The 21,017-nt window shown below is 59.0% G+C and overlaps 1 protein-coding gene across 1 annotated transcript; it reads left to right on the top strand.

Annotated features, from left to right (window-relative positions):
- Nucleotides 1–14,289: 14,289 nt before the first annotated feature.
- LOC136394106 (ficolin-1-like) lies at nt 14,290–20,800 on the top strand. Its single transcript, XM_066366731.1, has 9 exons — nt 14,290–14,406; nt 15,694–15,915; nt 16,450–16,503; nt 16,843–16,878; nt 17,605–17,637; nt 18,132–18,259; nt 18,676–18,805; nt 19,638–19,772; nt 20,301–20,800. Exons 1-9 carry the CDS (start codon nt 14,313–14,315, stop codon nt 20,546–20,548), a joined length of 1,080 nt encoding a protein of 359 aa, XP_066222828.1. The 5' UTR covers nt 14,290–14,312; the 3' UTR covers nt 20,549–20,800.
- Nucleotides 20,801–21,017: the final 217 nt, after the last annotated feature.

Here is a 21,017-nt window from a genome sequence, read left to right as displayed (position 1 = left end):
TGTTTCCCCAGAAGCTATACAAGAGCCAAAGCCTAGTTGGTTCTGAATGAATGCTTGCTGGCTGGCTGGCTGGCTGGCTGGACAGATGGATGAATGGTGGATGGGCGGTGGGCAGATGGAGGATGGATGGATGTTTTGATGGATAGACGAACGGACCGATAGGTGGTGGGCAGGACAGGAGGCCTGGCTGTAGTCTTCTCTGCCACCAAGTGGCTATTTGACTCTGGAAAGGTCAATTAGACTCTCTCAGGTTGCTGCCCCTTTGGGTAGTTGGTCTAGAGGGGGGTGGGGTTTGTTTATGAACAGTGCTGAGGCTCCTCAGAGTCCTGCGGGGGTGGCCACCAGAGGGAACAGCCGGGTACCAGAGAGAAGGGCCGCCATATAACATACAGAACTCCGAATGAACTTCGATTCATCTGTCAGAGAACCTTCACTATTACGTGGGACATAGTTATACTAAAAATGATTTGTTATCTAAAATTAAATTGTACCTGTGCCTCCTGTATTTTTTGCTCGCTCAATCCGATGACCCCGCCTGTGGACGAGGAGAGGGAGGGGGGGGGGGGCGGCGTCCGTGGCTGTCGCCTTCACGGACCGTGTGAGCTTCTGATGCAGGGATTGAAATTGCAGCCAGAAAGATCCTGAGTCCCCGCAGCAGCCCCCAGGGCCTCATGAAGCTGGCAGAAGGAGCCGCCATCACCACCGCAGCCGCCGCCGCCGCCACGTGGGTCCCTCGCGCCCTATATAGCGTGGGCGGGGCGCGTGCGTGCGTGGGCGTTTGCAGGGCTGTGTCCAGCTGGGTCTGATCTCTGTGGGCGGCGACCCTGGCACTCCGGCCCACCAGCCCTGCCCTGGTTCCCGGCTTCCTGCCCCCGTCTGGCTTCCCTCTGTCCCGGGCCTTTAAGGACACCGCCAGGCCCCGTCTCCTGTCGCCCCAGCTCCGCTCTGAGACCGCAGGCTCAGTCGTTAACTGCAGGGCAAGCAGCAAGAAGCTTCTTGCAAACTCACGTCCGTTTGCGGGTTTTTATGGGCCCCCCAGGAAAGCTACGATTTACAGGCTGTTGGAGAAATCGTCGTTGGCCCCCGGGCGGCGAAGGGGAAGGCAGCCTGGGTTGAGCAGGGGCGGCTGCCCGAGGTTGTGGGCATGGATATGGCTCTGGCTCTGGACGTGGCTGAGAGGACTCAGCCCGCAGCGCCGGTCAATAGGAAACAGGGGACTAAATAGTCTTCCCTGCTGTCACCCCGTCGGAGCGCCTGGGGTCACAGCTTGGCCAGATCGGGCCTGTTTGCTGTCCATCCAGGAAATGTCTAGGGAGGTCCCATCCCTGCCAGGTGATACTCCAGCCCCTCGGCTCTCGGGGAGGGTTCAGCCTGAGACCATTGGTGGGGATAGGGTGGGGCGGAGCTCGAAGCCTGGAGAAACTAGTTCTGACCTGAAGGTGGCCGTGGGTGGGGGGTGGGGGGGGGTGAAGGGGGAGGGGCAGCAGGAAGAGGCAACGCCCTGACTTCTGTCTTGGGGGCCAGGTTAACGGGGGCCCACTCCCTGGATCACACAAGTCTTCTAAGGGCTGCACTGGGGAGAAATATTTCGGCTACGGTGGGTCTGAGATTTGGGCAGAGCGTCCCGAGTGGGGGATATCGCCCCTGCCCTCCCGGGCCTCAACCTGGTGACAATGCCAGCCACCCCTCAGACTCGGGGGTGGGACCCCAGTCTTTCTGGCGCTCCAGAATTGGGAACGCGAAGCCAGAGCGAGGAACGGCGACATGGATGGACCACGGAGGCCCGTCCACAAACGAACCTCCACCAGCCAGACACCGACAGGGGGCCCATCCCGGCCTCCTCGGGCCAGAACTGAAATGGCAGGTGCCGTGAGCCACCCTGGTACCCCCGGGCCTGCTCTTGGCTTTGATCTGCGCCTGCCAGGGGCAGCCAAGGTGACCCTCACGCCAGGCAGCCCACACCCAGGAGACAGACAGACAGACCCTCCCGGCAGGGGCCGGGCCCCGTGCTGTGTGCCCTGCTGGCCCCGCAGCCGCTGTCTCCTCGGGCTGGCTGTCTCGGGCACTTAGACTGAAGGCAGCTGTCACCCTCAGCGTGTGTTGAACTCTGCTCTCCCGATGCCGAGACTTAATGGTCTTTCTCTGCTGGGTTGTGGATAATAACAAGCGAACCTGACACTGAAGATACGCTTGCCCCGGATAAATAAATCAAACCCGGGGAGGCTTGCTGGGTTTCAGCTTGGCGGGTGCACGGCAGCCTCGCCTTGGATAACAGATAGTGTAGGTGGGAGTAACAGCACCAGAGAGTCCCCCAGAAATAGACTAATAACAGATGCAGTGTGCCAGTATTATTTTTCCTTGGGATCGCAGAGATTCCTTCTCCCAAAGACTTTTTTTTGGGGGGGGGGCTTGACCGGCCATGTCACGTCGGGAAGGATTATGCGACAAGGACAGGCTTCCGGGGAGGGGAACCAGGGTGTGTACTCAGGGGTTGTGGTGTCAGGATGTCTGACCGGGGAGCAGGGTGCCCCACGGCTCCCCTCCACCCCCCATGGAGCACAGAACCGACAGGTTGGCAGAGGAACTAGAAACCAGCAGAGCCGAGCCGTGATGCCAGGAAGGGAGCCGGAGAAAGGTTGACTCACCTTCGGAGGAGAGCTGGGAAACACTTCAGCGGTTCAAGGCTCCACCCGGTATTTCCCCAGAGCTGTGTGAGATGGTATCCTCCCCACACCGCTACTCCAAGTGGACGGGCTGTGTCCTGACCCCCAAGACCTCCGAACGTGGCCTTATTTGGGAGTGGGGTAATTCCAGATGCAATCGGTTCAAACGAGGTCACCCTAGAGCAGGGCGGGTTGCAATCCAACGTGCCTGGTGTCCTTGTGAGGAGAGGAGAGACATATGTGGGTTGGGGAGGGGGCGTGGGGGGAGGACGTCTTGTGACCACAACAGACACACAAGGGCAGATGACCACGTGACGCTGGAGGCAGCCACCGGGGTGTGGTGTCCACAAGCCACAGGCTGGGAGACGCAGGGAACTGACCCTCCCCTGGAACCTCCAACAGGAACAAGCCTGCCACCATCTTGGTTTGGGGCTCCAGCCCACAGACGGGCAGAGGCCGATGTGTGTTGTTTCCACACACACCCACCCCCAGCTTGTATGAATTTGTCGCAGTAGCTGAGGGACCCTGGAGCATCCGATCTCTGGCCCCAGGTGTCCCTGGGGCTCTGGGCCTGTCCCCTGGCTCAGTGACCAGCATCCCCTGGCAGCGAAAAGAGAGGTCATGACAGAGACTGCAAGCTCTTCCAGGCCAGACCGGTGGTCCCTTCTCTCCTGTGTCCACTCAACACCGCCCGAGGGTCTGGACTGGACACAGCGCCGCTGACCCTAGCATCCGGGAGAACGGGGTTCCCGTCGGGTTCCCGCCTGCGGGCGGGTGACTTCCCCTTGGCGTGCTCTCGTGGTAGGGGCAGTGGGGCTCCGAGCACGTGGGGACCAGGAGGATGGAGGCGGCTGGGGGAGGGCTCCCCACATGCCCGAGAGCTCCAGGACGTCCTCGCTCGGGCGGGGCAGCCATCCTAGCCGAGTCCCCTCAGGTTCTAGACGCCCGGCTTATAACCGGTGTACCCGAAATGTGGCAGCTGTGGAACCCTAAGGGGTGGGGCTGCAGCGAACTCTCCTAGGGCGGGGGACTTCTTCCTGAGGGGGAGGGCTGCCGGGCTGGTGTCTCTGGGCTCTCACCAGGACAAGGCTGGGAGGGACAGTGCAGCTGTCGATGGAATGCTTCACGCCCAATGTCCTTCCAGCCCGGTGCAGGCAGTGCCGTATATGTGGGGGCTGGGGGTGGACGGAGATAGGAGAGTGATGTCCATCTAAGGCACCGAAGCTGGACAGGCATGTCCCCAGGGGACAACTGGGACCAAATCCAGCCGGTTGGTGGCTCTCAGCTGGTGTAGACGGGTGTGAGGCCCCCTTGGGAGCCCCTACACCTGCAGACTCCTGGGCCCCAGGTTCTGGCCCAGCGGGCCAGGACCCGCAGATCTGACATGAGGTTGGCCATCCTCACTCCATCCCACGTCCCTCAAAGCTGGGGAACCTGGTCAACCCACCCATCGGTCACTGCTGGTATTGACCTCGATCCCCTGGCTGGGACTGTTTACTCGGGTTTCTCCGTGAAATTACTGTTTTCTTCATATTTTCGTATTGGTGTCTCCCATAGGCACAGACTCCCCAGGCCCTTCTGACTGGGCCCCAGAGTCTCCTGAGAAGCCACGTGGGGTGTGCTTGGTGCCTGTTACCTCCTATGACGTTGCAGTTGTGCCTGTGGGACCCCCACCTGAGAGGGTCTAAGGAGGGTCTCTGACCTCGCCCTTGACGGACAGGCGAGTGGAAGCCGGGTCAGTGTCTGGATGCCTGAGCCCCCAGCTGCCAGCTGGTCACTTCCCGGCTGCCCTTCCCCTTCCGACAGGCCCGGGCTCTGCAGCCTGCTGCCCCTTGTGCACTCGACCTCCCTCCCGTGAGGTCGCAGCTGCTGCCCGCTCTGCTGCAGGCGTCAGGGGCACACAGATCTCCGACCATGCTGCTGGAGCCCGGGCTTCGACTTCCCGGCTTCCCTGCCCTTTCTTAGTATTTATTTCCCCGTCCTGCTGTTCTTCACTTCCTAGGGGCCTGTGTCTTAAAACAGGCGCTTAATTTCATGCTAATGATGGCCCCTGTCTAAACCGGGTCAGCCCTGACTTTAATTAAACTGACAAAGAAGGGGGGCCAGACCGACTCACGGAGGGAACCGGTGGCCCGCGGTTAGCGAAGGACAGGGCGGCCAGCAGCCGGCAGCGGTCCCCTCGCGCCCTGGATTTGGAATCAGCGGGGTGTCGGAAGCCAGGCTAGCTGCAGGGGAGCAGGTCACCTGCTCTGTTCCTTTGCACTTCTAAGGTTCGGGCCCTGGCATGCGCCCCCGCCCTCCATGCCCTCCGGGGACCCTCACGTGCCGGCTCCGCCCCCCATGTGCCCCATGTGCCCCATGTGCCGGTTCCGCCCCCGATGTCCCGACTCCGCCCCCACGTGCCAGCCCCCCTCCCTCCTGCTATGTGCCAGCTCCACCCCCCCCACATGGTGGTTCCACCCCCACATGCCGGCTCCACCCCCACATGCTGGCTCCACCCCTACGTGCTAGCTCTGCCCCCGACACGTTGGTTCCACCCCCAGGTACCGGCTCTACACCACCTGCCCCCATCGCTGTAGCTCATAGCTGGGGTGGGGGGGTGTATTCTGGAGTGCTCCAGCTAACAAGGTGGTTGGGGTTCACCATGGCCCCCCCATGTGTACCTCAGTAAACGCGTGTTTAGAGATGAAGCCGCCTGCCAACGTGTGTGTGTTCCTGCGCGCGTCTGTGACAGAGTCGGGGGTCCGCCCAGGTCAGCCGCACCCCAAACCCTGTGCTCATTAAGCTGCATCATCTGGATAGTAAGTTTCTTGAAAACAACGGCAGGATTTCTTCTTCCGTTTCTCGACATCCCCAGCCTAACAGGGCACGCCCCACACACGGTGGGGACATCGCCACCGCCTCCGCCAGCTCCACAGTCGTCATCATTTCCTGAGCCTTTCCTGGGCTGGACCGCAGATTCTGTTAAACTAGGGCCGCCCCCACTTCTCTGGGCCAGACCCTTCAATTCTTTGCAACTCCCTAAGTGCCCCAGGTCACCAGCAGTTCCCCCAGTTGCAGGACTCGGGTGGGGACTGGGGAGCTTACTGGTGTCTGGGGTTGAGCCAGGGATGCCCCTTCACCCCTGCGTCCAGCAGGCCCAATCCGTCAGCCGCCTCCCACATGGTTGGGGGCAGCTGGACACAGGGCAGAGAATGGAGCCCAGCCCAGGACAGGGAGCGACGCCCAGGGCCTGTGGGCACTTAGGAGCTGTGCAGGGTCTGTGGGGGACGGGAGCTACCGGACCCCACCAAATGCCCTGCATTCCATCTGCGAATAGTTGCTCCAGGCCAAAGGGGTTTCTTGTGGTCCCAGGAGCCCGTCTGAGGACCCACCATGGTTTCTCACATGGCAGGTGGCTCATCTGCTCAGCACATGTCAGCTGTGCAGCTGCAATGGGCCAGCGGGGCATTGGGGCTAGACACTCGGCCCGAGGGGCGGACCCTTGGGCTCTCAGCATAGGCCCGGTGTGTAGTGGCCCTGACAATCCTGCTGGGACCTCTGACCCCTGCTCCAGCCTCTGCAGGCCCCTCTTGGCTCAAGGCACCAGCAGCCACAAGGCCAGTGGGTCTGACCTTCAAGCCAGCCTTGGCTGGACACCAATGAGCAGCCCCAGGGACTCCGTGGCCTGACACGGTAATTCGCACTTTCCTCTTCTAAACTCAATCCTATTAAGGGGAACATGGGGCCTGCTGGCTTCCCTGCCGGGCCAGAATTTCCAGAAAGCTTCTTTCTGATTGGATTCGACAGGTTTATCTCTTAAAGCCCCAGGGTGTGTGAAGCAGCCAGCCATGGGGAGGGAAAGAAAGACCCCCCCCCCTTTTTTTTCTGCGTGAAGCCAAGACTTCTGTGTGCTGACGTGGATGCAATGATAACCAGATGCCCTCCGTTCTAAGCTGCTTTCCTCTGTGGATTTCAAAGTGTTTTCAGGCCGAAACAGGAGGATTTTCCAGGCAGTCGGACCCTCCCCTCCCGGCCGGCCATCCGTCATCTGCACGCACTTGCAGTAACAGTAATTACAGCCATAATAAGATCAGCTCGAGTGTGGATGGCGCTCTGCGGCTTACAGGGCCCTGGCCCATCCTGCCTCTGGCTTCATCGTTCTGTTTCATCCAGAAGAGAACCCCCCAGAGAGGGAGGGATGAGAGAGGCCGCGGAGCTCACGGCGCGAAGGAGAGGCGTGAAACCCACAGAGGTGGGAAGTCAGGCCGCGGCCCTGCCCAGGCTGGGACCCTAGTCTTCAGACCCCTTGGCCAGGATGATCTCTACCACACCAGGCACCAGGGCCCAGGGCCTCCTTCCCAGAACCAGCCACCCTTCCGGGGCTCCCACCTGCACCTCTGGCTCTCCCAGCTCACCCTCTGCCTGGGAACCCCCCACCCGTGACCTGCAACGTCCCGAAGATTGCTGTGGGTGTCAGGGAGTTGAAGGCAGCAGCCCCAGAGACCTCGGTCCCTGGAAACCACCCCACCCCCCCATTCTAGGGGTGCCGATCTTTGCGTCACGGCTGGATGCATCCTAGAAATGACCTTGCTATATTTTTTTAGATGAAAGGAAACTGAGGGTCAGTGGAGACAGACTCACGGACCCCCTGACATCCCATCCAGTTGTCCCGTCACCCCAGGTCTGGGGTCTTCCAAGCTGAGCCCCAATGAGGTTGTTGTCTGAAGGCCCCTTGTCCACTGGGGGTGGGGGCCACCTGCCCCTCCCAGGGCTGAGGCCATCAGAGAGGGCTGCCCAGGGAGAGGGAGCCCTCAGCATGTACCTCCTGTTTCTCCCACCCTGCTGTGCCCCTCCCCAGCCTCACCCCCCCCCCCCAGGTAGAGTCAGCCACGCCAGGCCCTGCAGGTGCACCCAGCGCTCCCCGTTTCTCTGCCTGGGGAGCCTGGGCCTCGGAGCGGCTCCCTGCTTCCTGGTACTAGGGGTGGCTGGGCTTCCATCTGGGACCATGGATATCACAGTGACCACGTGTCTTATCTGGAGACCCTCAGAGACCCTCCCCTCTGCACGCGGAGATGCAGGGCCTGGGTTCTCCCCTCAACAGCTGCCCTCCCGACGCCTAACCCACTCTCACAATGCCCACGGGTCTCGGGGGTTAGCATTGCTCCCTCCAAGTGCAGACACTTCTGGGAGGAGGACACGGAGGCAGAGGCTGTGAGCCCCTCCACGAAGCGTTTCCCAACGTTGGCTCCCTGGCACACAAGGCTCGAGACGTTTCCTGGGAAGTGGCCGGTCTCAGCTCTCTCTCGCAGATGCCCCCCGTGCACCGGAACCGGTACAGGAATTGCCAAGGGTCTTAGAATACACGGAGCCGCAGGGGGCCCTTGCGGTGGGCGGCAGATGTCCATCCCTAGCGGCAATAACGGAACCCCTTGCTGGAGGCCCCCAGGGGACTGCCCGGTGTATTATAGGAGGCACAGATGTTAGGATAGTCCACGGTGAAAAAAAGACAACCTTTTATAATGTAGTGTGACCGCAGCTCTATCACACACACTCCCACACACACATACATACATGCATGCACACACGTGCACACGTGCAGGACCAGGCCGAGTGCATCGAGCTCTGGGAGGCAGCAGAGTGCCTCCTGGTCCGAGGCGGCAAAGGCTCACAGACCTGGGCTGCCGTCCAGGCCTCCACACGTGCTCCGAACTGTGCGTTCCTGGACGGCAGCCCACCTGTCCGGCTCTGAGGGCCCTCACTGGTGTGGCCGGGCTGAGGAGGGTGTGCAGTGTTCTTGGAGGGTGGGGGATGGTGCATGGGGAGAGCGCCCCCCTGCACGCACGCACGCACACACGCACGTAGCTGCCAGCGTGAGCTCTGTGCAGTGGGAGTACCATCCTCACGGCACGGCTGGGCCTTCTCACGATCCACCAGGGTCGTGTGTTATTTCACCACCAGGGAGACTGCAATCCCACCTGGGAGGTTCTGGCTGGGCGTGTCTGAGAGCTCTGGCTTTTCCCTCCCGGGACCAGGAGTTTGAGGCCCCTCCTCGCCCCATGGTGGGGTAGGGGGGTGTCTCTGGGAGCCCTTTCTGGATGGCAGCCTGGCCTGTCCCTCGCCCTCCCGTGTCAGCTGTTCCCTGGCTGCCCCTGCTGACCAGGGCCCATTGATTGGCGTTATGTGTCCAAGGGCACACCTCTGCCCGCCTGCCGTCTGGTCCCCAGCCCCCACGCCCCAGGACACTGGGGGGGGGGGGGAGGCTGCCTCCCTGGAACAGTGACCCACACGCCTCGGAGCTGCTTGTTGGCACCGCCTTCCGGGTCAGCAGCGTTGCCATTTGTAAGAACCGAGAAGGGCGTTTGTTTGCTCCCAGGATTTCTGACAACTCCGAGTCACCATGTCATCTTCACGCACGCATGCAGCCCAGACGCATTTTAGGTGGTTCCTACGGGCTTATTAGGTTTTAGGGAAGGTTCCAGAGGGAGGATCTCAATGGAATATGCCTCAGTTCTCCAGGTGTGTCCTTTCGGAGTTCCGGGCTCCACTGATAGGTCAGCGCCAGGGGGTCATTAGTCAATGCAGCTAGTCCTGAGGTCAGGGGAGGTTTCCCTGGTCTGGTTTTCCTGAGCTGACACACACCTGAGGCCTAGACGTTACCTCTAGGGCCGTGATGGTGAACCTTTTTATAAAGACCGCCCACTTTTGCAGAGCTGGTCAACCTGGTCCCTCCCGCCCACTAGTGGGCGGTCCAGCTTTCATGGTGGGCGGTAGCGGAGCAACCAAACGCGCCGTGATTGGCCCACCATGAAAGCTGGACCGCCCACTAGTGGGCGGGAGGGACCAGGTTGACCAGCTCTGCAAAAGTGGGCGGTTTTTATAAAAAGGTTCGCCATCCCTGCTATGGGGGGTTAATGCGTAAGGGTTATTCTTCGGCCCCCTTGTTCACTCTCCTGCTAACGGGCTCTAACCCTCAGGCAGCTGTGTGAGGCTTGCTCCCGGCTTTGCCAGCTGCCGGCAGTTTGCTTGATTGCTGAGCACGTGGCAGAGGCACGTGTGCATAGCCTGTATGAATGAGGCTATGGGTGCCTCCCCGGGCAGCGATCGCTCTCCCGCCACCGTGAGGTGGGTGTTCCGTGCTCCCTTGCCCTCACTGCAAATAGCAGATTTTCCTTTGTTTATTTGCTCTTCCCCTTTGTTGTTTATGTGCTCGCCCGCCTGTCTCTGCGAGCCTCCAATAAACAGGCACAGCCCCTCCGTGGTTCCTCTGCCCTCTGCCCGAATCCAGTGTGACCCTGCCTGACCTCGAGCACCGGCATTACAACTAGCAACACGCCAGGGGAGGAACGGTCACCCTGAGGGTGAGGTCTTTGTTTTCCCAGAGTTGCTCTGGGCTTTCCACCCTGGTGGCCTTCTGGGCCTGGCCCATTGTTTGACCTGCTCACATCTGTCAAACTGCCTGCCAGTTTCGTGCTGGTGGATACGCAACTATGAATGCGTCAAACCCACAGAACGCTAAGGACAGAGTGGGCACAGGCTACATGTTGCCCAAGGTCACCGCCCTGGGAGGATCCTTCTCAGAGGCTCAGAGATTTGAGCGTCCCCTTCCCCGCCGCTGCCCACCCATGGGTCCTCCTCACCCGGCATCTTGGACCAGCATGAGTCCAGCTGAACTTGTCAAACCCCCTCCCGTTCTAAGTTTGGAGGTGGTTTCAGGCATCCAGACCCCCCAGGACCACCCAGGCTAGCGCCCCCCCTCCCCCACCCGAACTGCTGACCTCAGGTCACCTCCTACCTCCCCCATGGGAAGGTCACAGTGTCCTCACTGGCTCCGGCTTCACTCTCCACGTCCACGCTCTACCCGGGAGCCAGGGCCTTAGTTTTACGGGTTCACTCCTGTGGTTCCCAACTGCCTTCAGAACAGGCCTGGCCGTGCGGGTCAGTGCACACACGTGTCCTCGCTCTGCAGCCGAGGGCGTGGATGTGGCAACACCCTGAGGGCAGCGGGCACACCTGCGCCCAGACCTTGTCTCCACCACCACCTCCCACCTGAGGACCATTTTAATGATGTTTGTTCTTCCTATCCACGCACACGGTATAAGCTTCCACTTGTCTATATCTTTTTCAGGGACTTATAATTTTCTGAGCTCTTTGACATCCTTGGTTACATTTATTCCTAGGTTGTTGTTTGTTTGTTTCTTTAATGCAGTTGTAAGTGGGATTGTCTTCTTAGTTTCTCTTTCAGATAGTTACAAAAATGAAACTGATTTCTGGATATTGATTGGGTGTCCTGCTGCTTTACTGAATTCATGTGTCAGGTCTCGTAGTTTTCTTTGGTGAAAACTTTAGGGTTCTCTGTGTATAATACCGTGTCATCTGCAAAGAGTGACAGTTTTACTTCTTCCTTTCCAATTTGATACCTTTATTATTATTATTATTATTATTATTGAGAGAGGGGGAGACAGAGAGACAGACTCCCACATGAGCCCCAACTGATCCACTCAACAAGCCCCCTACTAGGCGATGATCTGTCCATCAGGGGGCTGCGGTTCTGTTGCTCGGCAACTGAGCTCTTCTTAGTGCCTGAGGCGAGGCCATGGAGCCATCCTCAGTGCCAGGGGGCCAAGCTTGCTCAAACCATTTGAGCCATGGGTGCAGGGGTAAGAGAGAGAATGAGAGAGAGAAGGGAGAGGAGGAGGGGTGGAGAATCAGATGGTCGCTTCTCCTCTGTCCTGACCAGGAATCAAACTTGGGACTTTCAACACACCAGGCTGATGCTTGACCACTGAGCCAACTGGCCAGGGTCCATTTGATACTTTTTGATTTCTTCGTCTTGTCTGCCTGCTGTGACTACGACGTTCAATACTGCTGCGTTGAAGCTGTTGTGGTCAGAGCAGTCATTCCTGTCTTGTTCCTGATCTTAAAGGAAATGCTTGTAGTTTTTGCTCCTTGACTATGATGTTGGCTGTGGATTTGGTGCATATGTGCTTTATTACATCGAATTCTGTTTCCTGTATTCCCACATTGCTGACAGTGTTTACCATAAATGAGTGCTGAATTGTATCAAATGCTGTTTCTGCAGCTATTGAAATAATGGTGTGGTTTTCATCCTTCGCTTTATGTGATGAATCGCGTTTTTGAACGGGAAGATATTGTGCCAACCCTGCGTTCTCAGAATCAATCCCCCTTGTCTCTGATGTAGGATCTTTTAAAATGTATTTCTAGCTGTGGTTTGCAATTTTTTTTTTTTTGAAGATTTTAGCATCTACGTTCATCAGGGACATTGGGATCTGAGTCTCTTTGTAGTGACTTTATCTGGTTTTGGAATTGGGATCATGCCGGCCTCATCCCATGAGATCAGAGGTCTTCCCTCCTCTTAAATCTTTTGGAATAGTGTTCATTCTTCTTTAAGTGTTTGTCAAAAATTCACCTGGGGCCCTGGCCGGTTGGCTCAGCGGTAGAGCGTCGGCCTAGCGTGCGGAGGACCCGGGTTCGATTCCCGGCCAGGGCACACAGGAGAAGCGCCCATTTGCTTCTCCACCCTTCCGCCGCGCCTTCCTCTCTGTCTCTCTCTTCCCCTCCCGCAGCCAAGGCTCCATTGGAGCAAAGATGGCCCGGGCACTGGGGATGGCTCTGTGGCCGCTGCCTCAGGTGCTAGAGTGGCTCTGGTCGCAACATGGCGACGCCCAGGATGGGCAGAGCATCGCCCCCTGGTGGGCAGAGCGTCGCCCCATGGTGGGCGTGCCGGGTGGATCCCGGTCGGGCGCATGCGGGAGTCTGTCTGACTGTCTCTCCCTGTTTCCAGCTTCAGAAAAAATGAAAAAAAAAAAAAAAAAATTCACCTGGGCAGGCCTGCGGTCCCATATCCTTGATTGTTGGAAGTGTTTGGATGACCGCTTCAGTTTCACGAGTGGTAAATGTCTGTCCGGAGTCCCTGATTCTTCTGGAGATTGTACAAAAGTCTCTTAGAGACCACAAGAAGTTCTGTTATCCTTTCATTGGTAATTCTAGTTGTGACCTTAACATGTTGTTACAGAAAAGCAAATTCCTTCGCCAACTGCACTACGATCCCGTCTATAACCCTGTCACGGTCAGGGTTTTCTTTGTCACTGAGAGACGGTCCTCGTTTTATTCCGATGCGTTTGCAAATAGGATACATCTTCAGAAACTTCTGGATAAATACAGGGAAGAAAAATGGACAGTGGGGAGTTGTCACCTACCCCGGCCCCACCCCCATTCTTGTAACTTAATTACTGTAAATGCTGACTTGGCCATTGATATATACATATTGTAGTTAAAAAAAAATGTCTATATAATCATTGTAGCAACTGATTTCTAGGGAAGCTGACTCCACCTAACAGATGTTCCAGCTCCAGGAGATGTGCTGACTTTCAGACATTTTTATGGGTGAAAGAGAGAGAACACACGGGACCCTCACTTGGCGGGTCTCCAAGGAGAACCGGAAGAGTCCAGTCGGGTCTGCGGGCAATGAGCAGCCCCTCCCTCCCCCTCACTTCTCTGTTCTGCTTCCTCGTCCTCCTAACGACGCCCCGGCCAGCACTGGGGTGTTAGGATGGTCTCTGGGACCACGGTTCCCCTCTTCTCAAGCTGCCAACACTTGACTAAGCCATTGTCCCTTCCGTCAGCACCTATCTCTTGAATATTGTCTTTCAAAGAGATGTGTCGCCAAACTTATCAATACTGCTGGGGTCTCGGCTAAGAGCTCGGAGGGTTCGAATGAAATTACGTTTCTTCTCTCTGTGACGTCAGGGTCTGAGAGCAGCTGTCACATTCTCGGACACTGACATGGAACCGATGGAACCTTGATCCTCACAGGGTTTTATCCGACTTGGGGTCAGGATTCTAACGTCACACCTGGACTGGGACTGGGGTTGGGACCACAGACCTGTCACCTCTGTTGTGACTGGATTCTATCCCTGATGAGAGCATTGTGATTTAGCAAGTCTCAGCAGGTGTGGAAAATGCATTCAGAGGGACTGTGCCGCCTGGACCCTGGCTGGGGCTGGGTGAGATTCACACGGGCCTGGGGACAATTTAATGTCACCTTGTCCAGCTCACACTCTGGCCACTTTGCTGTGCTGGCTGGACAGGTGCTTGTCAATGTCTCAAACCGCCACCCCCTTGGCCTTGACCCTGGCCGGGCTGCAGTCAGAAGCCACCTCGCCCCACTCCTACAGGCATTCTGCTCCCTCCCTGTCCCCTCTGACCCCCCCAGACCCCAGGGGAAGTTTCCAAACAGGAGACTTGAAGCCCACTGTATGCAAGTGAATCCCGCCCTCCTGCCAACCCTGCCATCCAGGGACCCCCTCAGAGGTGACAGCAGGCAGAGCTGGGTGAGGAGAGGGGGTGGGGCAGCTGGGCTTCCCCTTAAGGCTCGGACGGGCAGGCAGCACCTCCCTACACTGAGCCTCAGGGTGGCTTTTGCTGGGAAGAACAGGCCCACGCCAGGGGGGCGGGGCTCACAGGAGAAGCTTGTGGAGGAGGGTGTGGGGTGAGGAAGAGACCATCCTATGAGGCAATGCCAACTTACGTGCCAGCACCAGCTTGGGGGAGGAAGTGCCCCCCCGGGGGGGGCTGAGAAATAAAGCCAGATGTTGGCACAGCGCAGCCAATAAAAGGTGGGAGAGCTCCCGGCTGTCAGGACCCGACATGGAGCTGAGACTGGTGACCATGACGCTGGCATCTGTCATCCTGGCCGCCGCCTTCCTGTGCACGGCAGCCTCGATGAACAAAGGCTATCCAGGTGAGTTGACGTCAGGTGAGTGGGACCTAAGTGGCCACACGCAGAGCTCACAGCCTTGCTCACTGACCCCGGACTGCGCACCAGGCCCGTGCTGCGTCCCCTGTGAATGTGATTCCTGACATAGCGCGTTTAAGGACCGTCTGCCGGGAACCTGTCCCTGGTCCTCCAGGGAGGGGCCGCGTCCTGTCCCACCACACAGGTCCTGTGAGGAGGTGGAGGCGTGGAGGGCGCCGCCCAGGTCAGGCTCTGTGACTGTCCCCGGCACTGGGAGATGGCCTGAGAGCTCTATGGGACTTTCAGTCTGGGACCTTCCAGCCTCAGGGGACAGGAGGAACCATTGTGTCCCAGAGGTGACAGAGAGAGTGACATTGTCCCTGTCTGGCAGATTTAAGAGCGGGTGCACTGGGCGTGTGCCTGGGCCCTGACTTAATAAGGGCCCCGCAAGACCTCAACATTACATTTTTGTTATTTTCCCTGTCTCTCTTTTTTTAAAGGGACCCAATATTTTCCTCTGCTCCTGGGGCCTCACCCACCGTACTCTCCTCTGTGCAGAAGCTCTCAGCAGGGTCCGCCCCTCCCTGCTCCTCTGTGTCAGCTGCTTCTCAAACCCCCCTCCAGTGAGGTTCCTGTGTGTGTTCCCGTTCCCTAAGTTCTCTCTCCTGAGGCTGTGTCAGTCCTGTGGTCAACACACTAACACTGAGCAGTGCAGAGTCTCTGGTCCCGGGTCTGCCGGACCCGGCTCTGTGTCCTTACAGGGACCTGCACGAACCCTGCAGCCCAAGGAAGAGGGGCACAACATTCTATTAACCAAAATTACCCAACTTTCTATTAAATATTCTGTTCTTTATTGAAAGCACCCACTGTTTATGAAACTCTTTCTCAACGCCTGAAGCTAAGGAAGATTCTTAAATTTGTATTATTGAATCAATTCTTCCCCACAGCCTCATTTTTAGTCCATTTTGCAGCCCAGGAACAGACGCCCAGAGGGGCTGAGTGACTTGCCTGAGGACACACAGCCCTGAGGAACTGGGTTCCCCATGGGTAGATGGACTCCAAGGTCAGGGCTCCCTGCTGCCCACACCCCTCGGGGAGGACGGACCAAGTCCTCAGCAGAGGCGGAAAACCTCGTTTCCAGGCTGACCCTCTGACTGAGGCAGGTGGTGCTGGCCCCAGCCATCTGCCCAGACCCGAGGTCACCATGGTGGCGGGTCCCCTCAGAGGACACAGCTCTGCAGGCCCTCAGGCCCAGGCCAAGCACCCTGACTGGCCCCCTGTGCTCCTCTGCAGAGGTGCTGACACTGGATCAAGAAGACCCCGACGAGTTTCCCCCTCCCCGAATCTACCGGGGGCTGCCTGGGATGCCAGGGTCTCCTGGGAGCCCAGGTGTTCAAGGGCCTACCGGACTCCCAGGACTGCCCGGGGCCCCTGGTGTTAAAGGGCCTACCGGACTCCCAGGACTGCCCGGGCCCGTTGGGCACAAGGGAGAGAGAGGCGCAGTTGGAAGCAGAGGTGAGTGCTCAGGACGAGGGTGGGGTCACGGAGCTCTTGACCTTACCGTGTGAGACCCCAAGTTGGGCAGTGTCCCTGCGGGTCTCAGGTGGGCAGCGTGGGTCCTGGTTGATCAGGGCTCTGAAATTCCATGGGAGGGAGCCAGTCTCCTGGTCCCCTAAGGAGTCAGTGAACGTGCGTTTTGTCAGCAAGCGCGGGTTTGGGGTGACTCACCCCTGGTGCCGGTGGACTCTCTCCTGAGCTCCAGGCTGACTGTCTCCAGGTGCTGATCCCGCCACAGGCTCTGCAGCCACAGAGATTAGGACACATCCCGTTCTCCTGGGGAGGGGCGCAGCTGGGGCTCGGGGCCGTGGCTCTCTGGGAAGCGCTCCTGGTGTCCAGGGCTGGCCTCTGACTGGGCAGTGGGCCCTGTGAGTGCTGGGGTCTGAGTCCCCTCCCTCTGGATCCTGAGTGTCTGATGTTGGGTGGGGTGGGGGGTAGGGGACAGGTCCTGTGTCCAAGAATTTTTCTCAATAATATGTTTTAAATTTGCAGGATTACAAGGCTCCCCTGGAGCCCCTGGGAAGGCAGGACCCGCTGGACCCAGAGGTAACATCCCAATAGAGAGTGGGGAGCCCTGAGCAGGACCCCACTGTGGCAGTAGAGAAAGGGCAGAGGGCATTCCTGGGGTGTCATAATGTCATTCCTAGAGGGCCAAACCCTGGTCTGAACAGAATGTTTGGCTCAAGCAGGACGTGGGTCCTTGTCCACAGCCCCAGAGTGACCCCAGGGCTGGATCCCGACCCAAGCCCAGCACTGACTCTGAAATGGCAGCCCGGCTTTCTGCCATTATCTGTCCCCCACCCTGACCCACGTCAGCTCTCATTTCCCTCCTGGCAATGCTGACTCTCTCTCTCTCTCTCTCTCTCACTCTCTCTCTCTCTCCAGGACAGCGTGGGGAGAAGGGGGAACGTGGAGAGAAAGGTGAGGTCACCCCGCGGCCCCAGAGGGTGACTTGGACCACCCTGAACAGACGGGGGTCCCAGCGTGTGGAGCAGGGGTCCTGGGGAGGGGAGAAAAGTTTTCCCCCTACATGGGCGGAGGTCTAGGAAGCAGGATGGGGGTCCACACCCCTCCTCAGGCCTGTCCTAGCCTTGGACCCCAGAGCGGGGGCCTCTGCTGTCCCCCTGGACTCTCGGCCCGGGGCTGTAGGAAGTTGGGGTGATGCTGGGAGCGCACAGTCAGACAGAAAGTGTGAGCAGCAGGCTGCGGGCACAGACGACGTGTGAACACAGTGCCCACACTCAACTGTCCACAAACGCGTGTGGTAGAGGGGCACATGACAGTTATGTACACATATGTGCTTATATGTATAAAGTATATTTTCTCATAGCGGTCTCCCTTAACCCCATGTCCACAACAATGGCTGTTCCACTTGTGGGGGTCCCTGCCAAGGGGGCCCCTCTCTTTGGCACAAGGCAGTTGAAGAGAGTGGCCATTAGTAAAAAGTTAGTGACTCAGTTTCCCCCAGGGGCACAGGAAGGACCCTGGAGCCCCGGTCAGCCGGGACGGGGCCGGCTTTTCTGGAGGGGTAGCTGTGGCCATGCTGGAAGGAACCAGCTAGCGCCTCTAATTCCCGCCTGGTGAGCAGGGGGCAGGGCTGCACTTCCCACCTTTAACACCTGTCTGCCTGTCTGTCCCCACCTTCAGGAGAGCCTGGAACAGCTGAAGATTGTGACACAGGTGGGTGATGAGCCCTGAATCCATTGTCCCTGTTCTGCCGTAGACCCCAGCCCGTCCCGTCCCCGACCAGCATGGAGCACGGGCCGGAAGTCCAGCCATATGCAGCCCCCGTGCTGTCCAGCTGACCCGGGGGGCCCTGCCCGTCCCTCCTCTCCATTGGCCAATCAGAGAGGGCAGCTGTCAGCCCAGACTTGTCCCCTGCCTTAAAGACCAGGAATGACATCTTAATCTCATTCCCTGAAAATATTAGTCCTCCAGGCCCGGTACCTGGGCATTAAGACGGGGGACCGTGTGGTGTTGAGGATGGCCTGGCTGACCGGGCTTCGCCATCACAGCAGGTGGCCTTGGGTGGAGGGACGTGTCCGTCTGTCCCAGGGGTCAGAGTCCTCCCCGCCCGTGCAGACGCCCAGGGCCCCGGCCTCTCCCTCCTCCTGGCCCTGCCCCCTCCCCGCCCGGGGCCTGTCACGGCATCCACGACCCGCATCCCTTCCCAGGACCTCGGAACTGCAAGGAGCTGCTCACCAGGGGGTACTTTCTGAGCGGCTGGCACACCATCTACCTGCCCGACTGCCGGCCCCTGGCTGTGCTGTGTGACATGGACACGGACGGCGGGGGCTGGACTGTGAGTGTCAGGGCGGGGACGGCCCTGTGGTCCCTGGGCGGAGACACTCGTGCCCGGGAATCTCACAGACCAGGTTCTCCGTGGAGGGAGGACACGTGCTCTGTGGCCTCTGTCACACTGGCCTGTCCCCTCTGTCTGGGTCTGCCCCCCTCCTTCACCAGGACAGAGAGGGGCCGGCAGTGGGCAGGGAGTGGACCCAGGCCCTGGAACAAGGCCCTGCCAGAGCTCTGTCCCCTCCAGCTGTGTGGCTTTGGGCTTGTTGCCTGGCCTCTCTGAGCCAACACTTCCCCCTTGGTCACAGTGGACACCTGTCTGACCTCCCCTGGGGTCCGGGTGGGCCCACGAGGCCGTGCACGGGTGCCCGGCAGTGCTGGACGGCAGCAGGCCCCTCTCTTGAGCCCTCTCGCTCCCCACAGGTGTTCCAGAGAAGGGTGGACGGCTCCGTGGACTTCTACCGGGACTGGGCCACCTACAAGCAGGGCTTTGGCAGCCAGCTGGGCGAGTTCTGGCTGGGGAATGACAACATCCACGCCCTGACCGCCCAGGGTAAGGACAGTGCCGTGGGCCTGGGGTCCTGGGGCCCTGAAGTCCACATGCCCCTTCCTGACCTTGGACCTGGGGCGTCTGGAACAGAAGACGGCTCCTTCTCCTCCACACGTGGTGGCCTCTGAGGACAGGAACTGTCACATCCGTGACGGGATGGGGCGTGTATTCTCTTAGACGCTGAGTGTTAGCCAGAGAGGAAGTGGATTATGGGGGTAAAGACCTCCTCTGGTCACGAGCTACTGGTATCTTAGAACCCAAGACCAGATGGACACAGAGGTCATCATCGGGGTTCTGCCCAGTGCCCGGCCCTGACCTCTCCGCCCACTGCGTCTCCTTCCCTGATGTGGGCTCAGGGGAAGAGCCGGCCCCACCCCGTCCTCCCACCCCCGGCAGACCAGCTCTCAGGGTCAGAGGGGGACAGCGTCTTCACCACTGACTCACCTGTCAGGGTCATCTTGTCACTGGCCTGGGGAGACTCAGAATTCTTTCTGTCCTCAGTCCCTTTGACCGTGTCCTGAGACGTCACTCCCAGACAAAGGAGAAAGCAGTTTCTCACACCGGGTGCTGAGTGAACTCACAACCCACTGCAGGGAAATGCCCACTGGGGGTTGTGTTCTGTCCACTGACCACGAGTAGGGAATTTGGGGTTTGGTGGAAGGACCCATGGAAGTAGGTTTCCATAACCTCTTAATAACCAAGGACTAAGTTCAGTCTATATGAACTTGAAGGAGCTTCCCCTTGGATGCCAGGTTCAAATAGTCCCTAAAAATGTGCCCAAATTCCAGAGGTACAGGGTCCCTCCTTGTGGGAACTGACAATCTTTCTTTAACAGGGACCAGCGAGTTCCGTGTCGACCTCGTGGACTTCGAGGGCACCCGGCAGTTTGCCAAGTACCAGTCGTTCAAGCTGGGGAGCGAGCAGGAGAAGTACAAGCTGGAACTGGGCGCCTTCGTCGGGGGCACCGCCGGTGAGTGTCTCCCCGGGCAGGGGCGTTCGGGGATCAGAGGGAACCTGCTTGGTGTCCTGTCTGCGACTTCTGGGCGCGGCCGGGTGGAGACTGCACGTCACCGTCATCCCTGTGTGAGGATGGCATGGCCCTGACCTCACTGTACATGCAGAGGACACGACACACGTGCTGACAGGACGGGGTTCATCTCGCCATCACTGAGGCTGTGGTTCCGTCACTGATGAGAATGGGGGGAGGGGGACTTAGCCCCGTTCTGTGGGGCTCAGTCCAGCCTGTGCTGCCCGAGCATCCTGGCATTCCGGGCAGTGTGGCTCCCCTCTGAGGGACAGCTGCCCGTGAACTGGCCGGTGTGGAGTAGACGAGGGGACGCGGAGGTCACTGTGGCAGCAGAGGGAGTGTCCTGGGGTGTCGTGAGCAGCACCCTTGGACGTGGGCGGTGGACAGTGCTCACAGCTTCACAGGACCGGACCCCAGATCCAGGACCCTGAACCACTCTGTGTAAAACTCCCCACTTTTTGTTCTGTGCAGGTGATTCCCTGACGTACCACAACAACCACCCTTTCTCCACCAAAGACCAAGATAACGACAAACTTCCTACCAGCTGTGCTCAGAGGCACCGGGGAGCCTGGTGGTACAAGGAATGTGTCGAGTCGAACCTGAACGGTCGCTACCTTGCAGGGACCCACAGTAGCACTGCGAACGGCATCAACTGGGAGACAGGGAGAGGCTACAACTATAGCTACAAGGTGTCGGAGATGAAGCTGCGACCCACCTAGGGCGGGGGGGCTGCCGGGGGCGTCTCCTACCAGGTCCTGAGCCCCCGAAGCAGAGGACAGGGGTCTCTGGGTGCTTATCCTCATGTAAATGAGGGAGTCCTCCCTGTCCCCTGTCCCCTGTCAGTGACCCTCAGCTTTGTGCCCTTGAGCAACTCCAAGCCCTTTCCGTCCCCCTGCGGGGATAAGAGTGACGGATGCCCCAGACCTCGCCAACAGCACGCAGTCTCAATAAAGGCTTGCTCACTGCACAGACACAGCCTGGGGTCCTTGTCTCTGGCTTTGTGCTGGTCACTGGGCGTGAGCCCCTCTCCTTGCCCCCCTGTGATGTGGCACTGTAGGAAGTTCCTGGTGGTGTAAGACAGGTAGGCAAGGCCGGGCCTGTGAGGTTCAAGGTCACTCAGCCCCCGGAGGCTCCCTGTCACCTGGCTGCAAGCTGTCCCTCATGTCAGGTTTCCGGCTGCGGGAGGAG

This window comes from Saccopteryx leptura, chromosome 2, assembly GCF_036850995.1.
Source record: "Saccopteryx leptura isolate mSacLep1 chromosome 2, mSacLep1_pri_phased_curated, whole genome shotgun sequence".
Lineage (NCBI taxonomy): Eukaryota > Metazoa > Chordata > Mammalia > Chiroptera > Emballonuridae > Saccopteryx > Saccopteryx leptura.
Note: the sequence above shows the minus strand (reverse complement) of the source record. Positions and strands in the feature narration are given on the sequence as shown.

Excerpts from the sequence above, each read along its gene's own strand:
- LOC136394106 (XM_066366731.1), top strand. The coding sequence starts at position 14,313 with ATGGAGCTGAGACTGGTGACCATGACGCTGGCATCTGTCATCCTGGCC. Across the intron at positions 16,504-16,842 it reads AGGACCCGCTGGACCCAGAG|GACAGCGTGGGGAGAAGGGG; the intron begins GTAACATCCCAA and ends CTCTCTCTCCAG. Across the intron at positions 18,260-18,675 it reads CGGACGGCGGGGGCTGGACT|GTGTTCCAGAGAAGGGTGGA; the intron begins GTGAGTGTCAGG and ends CGCTCCCCACAG.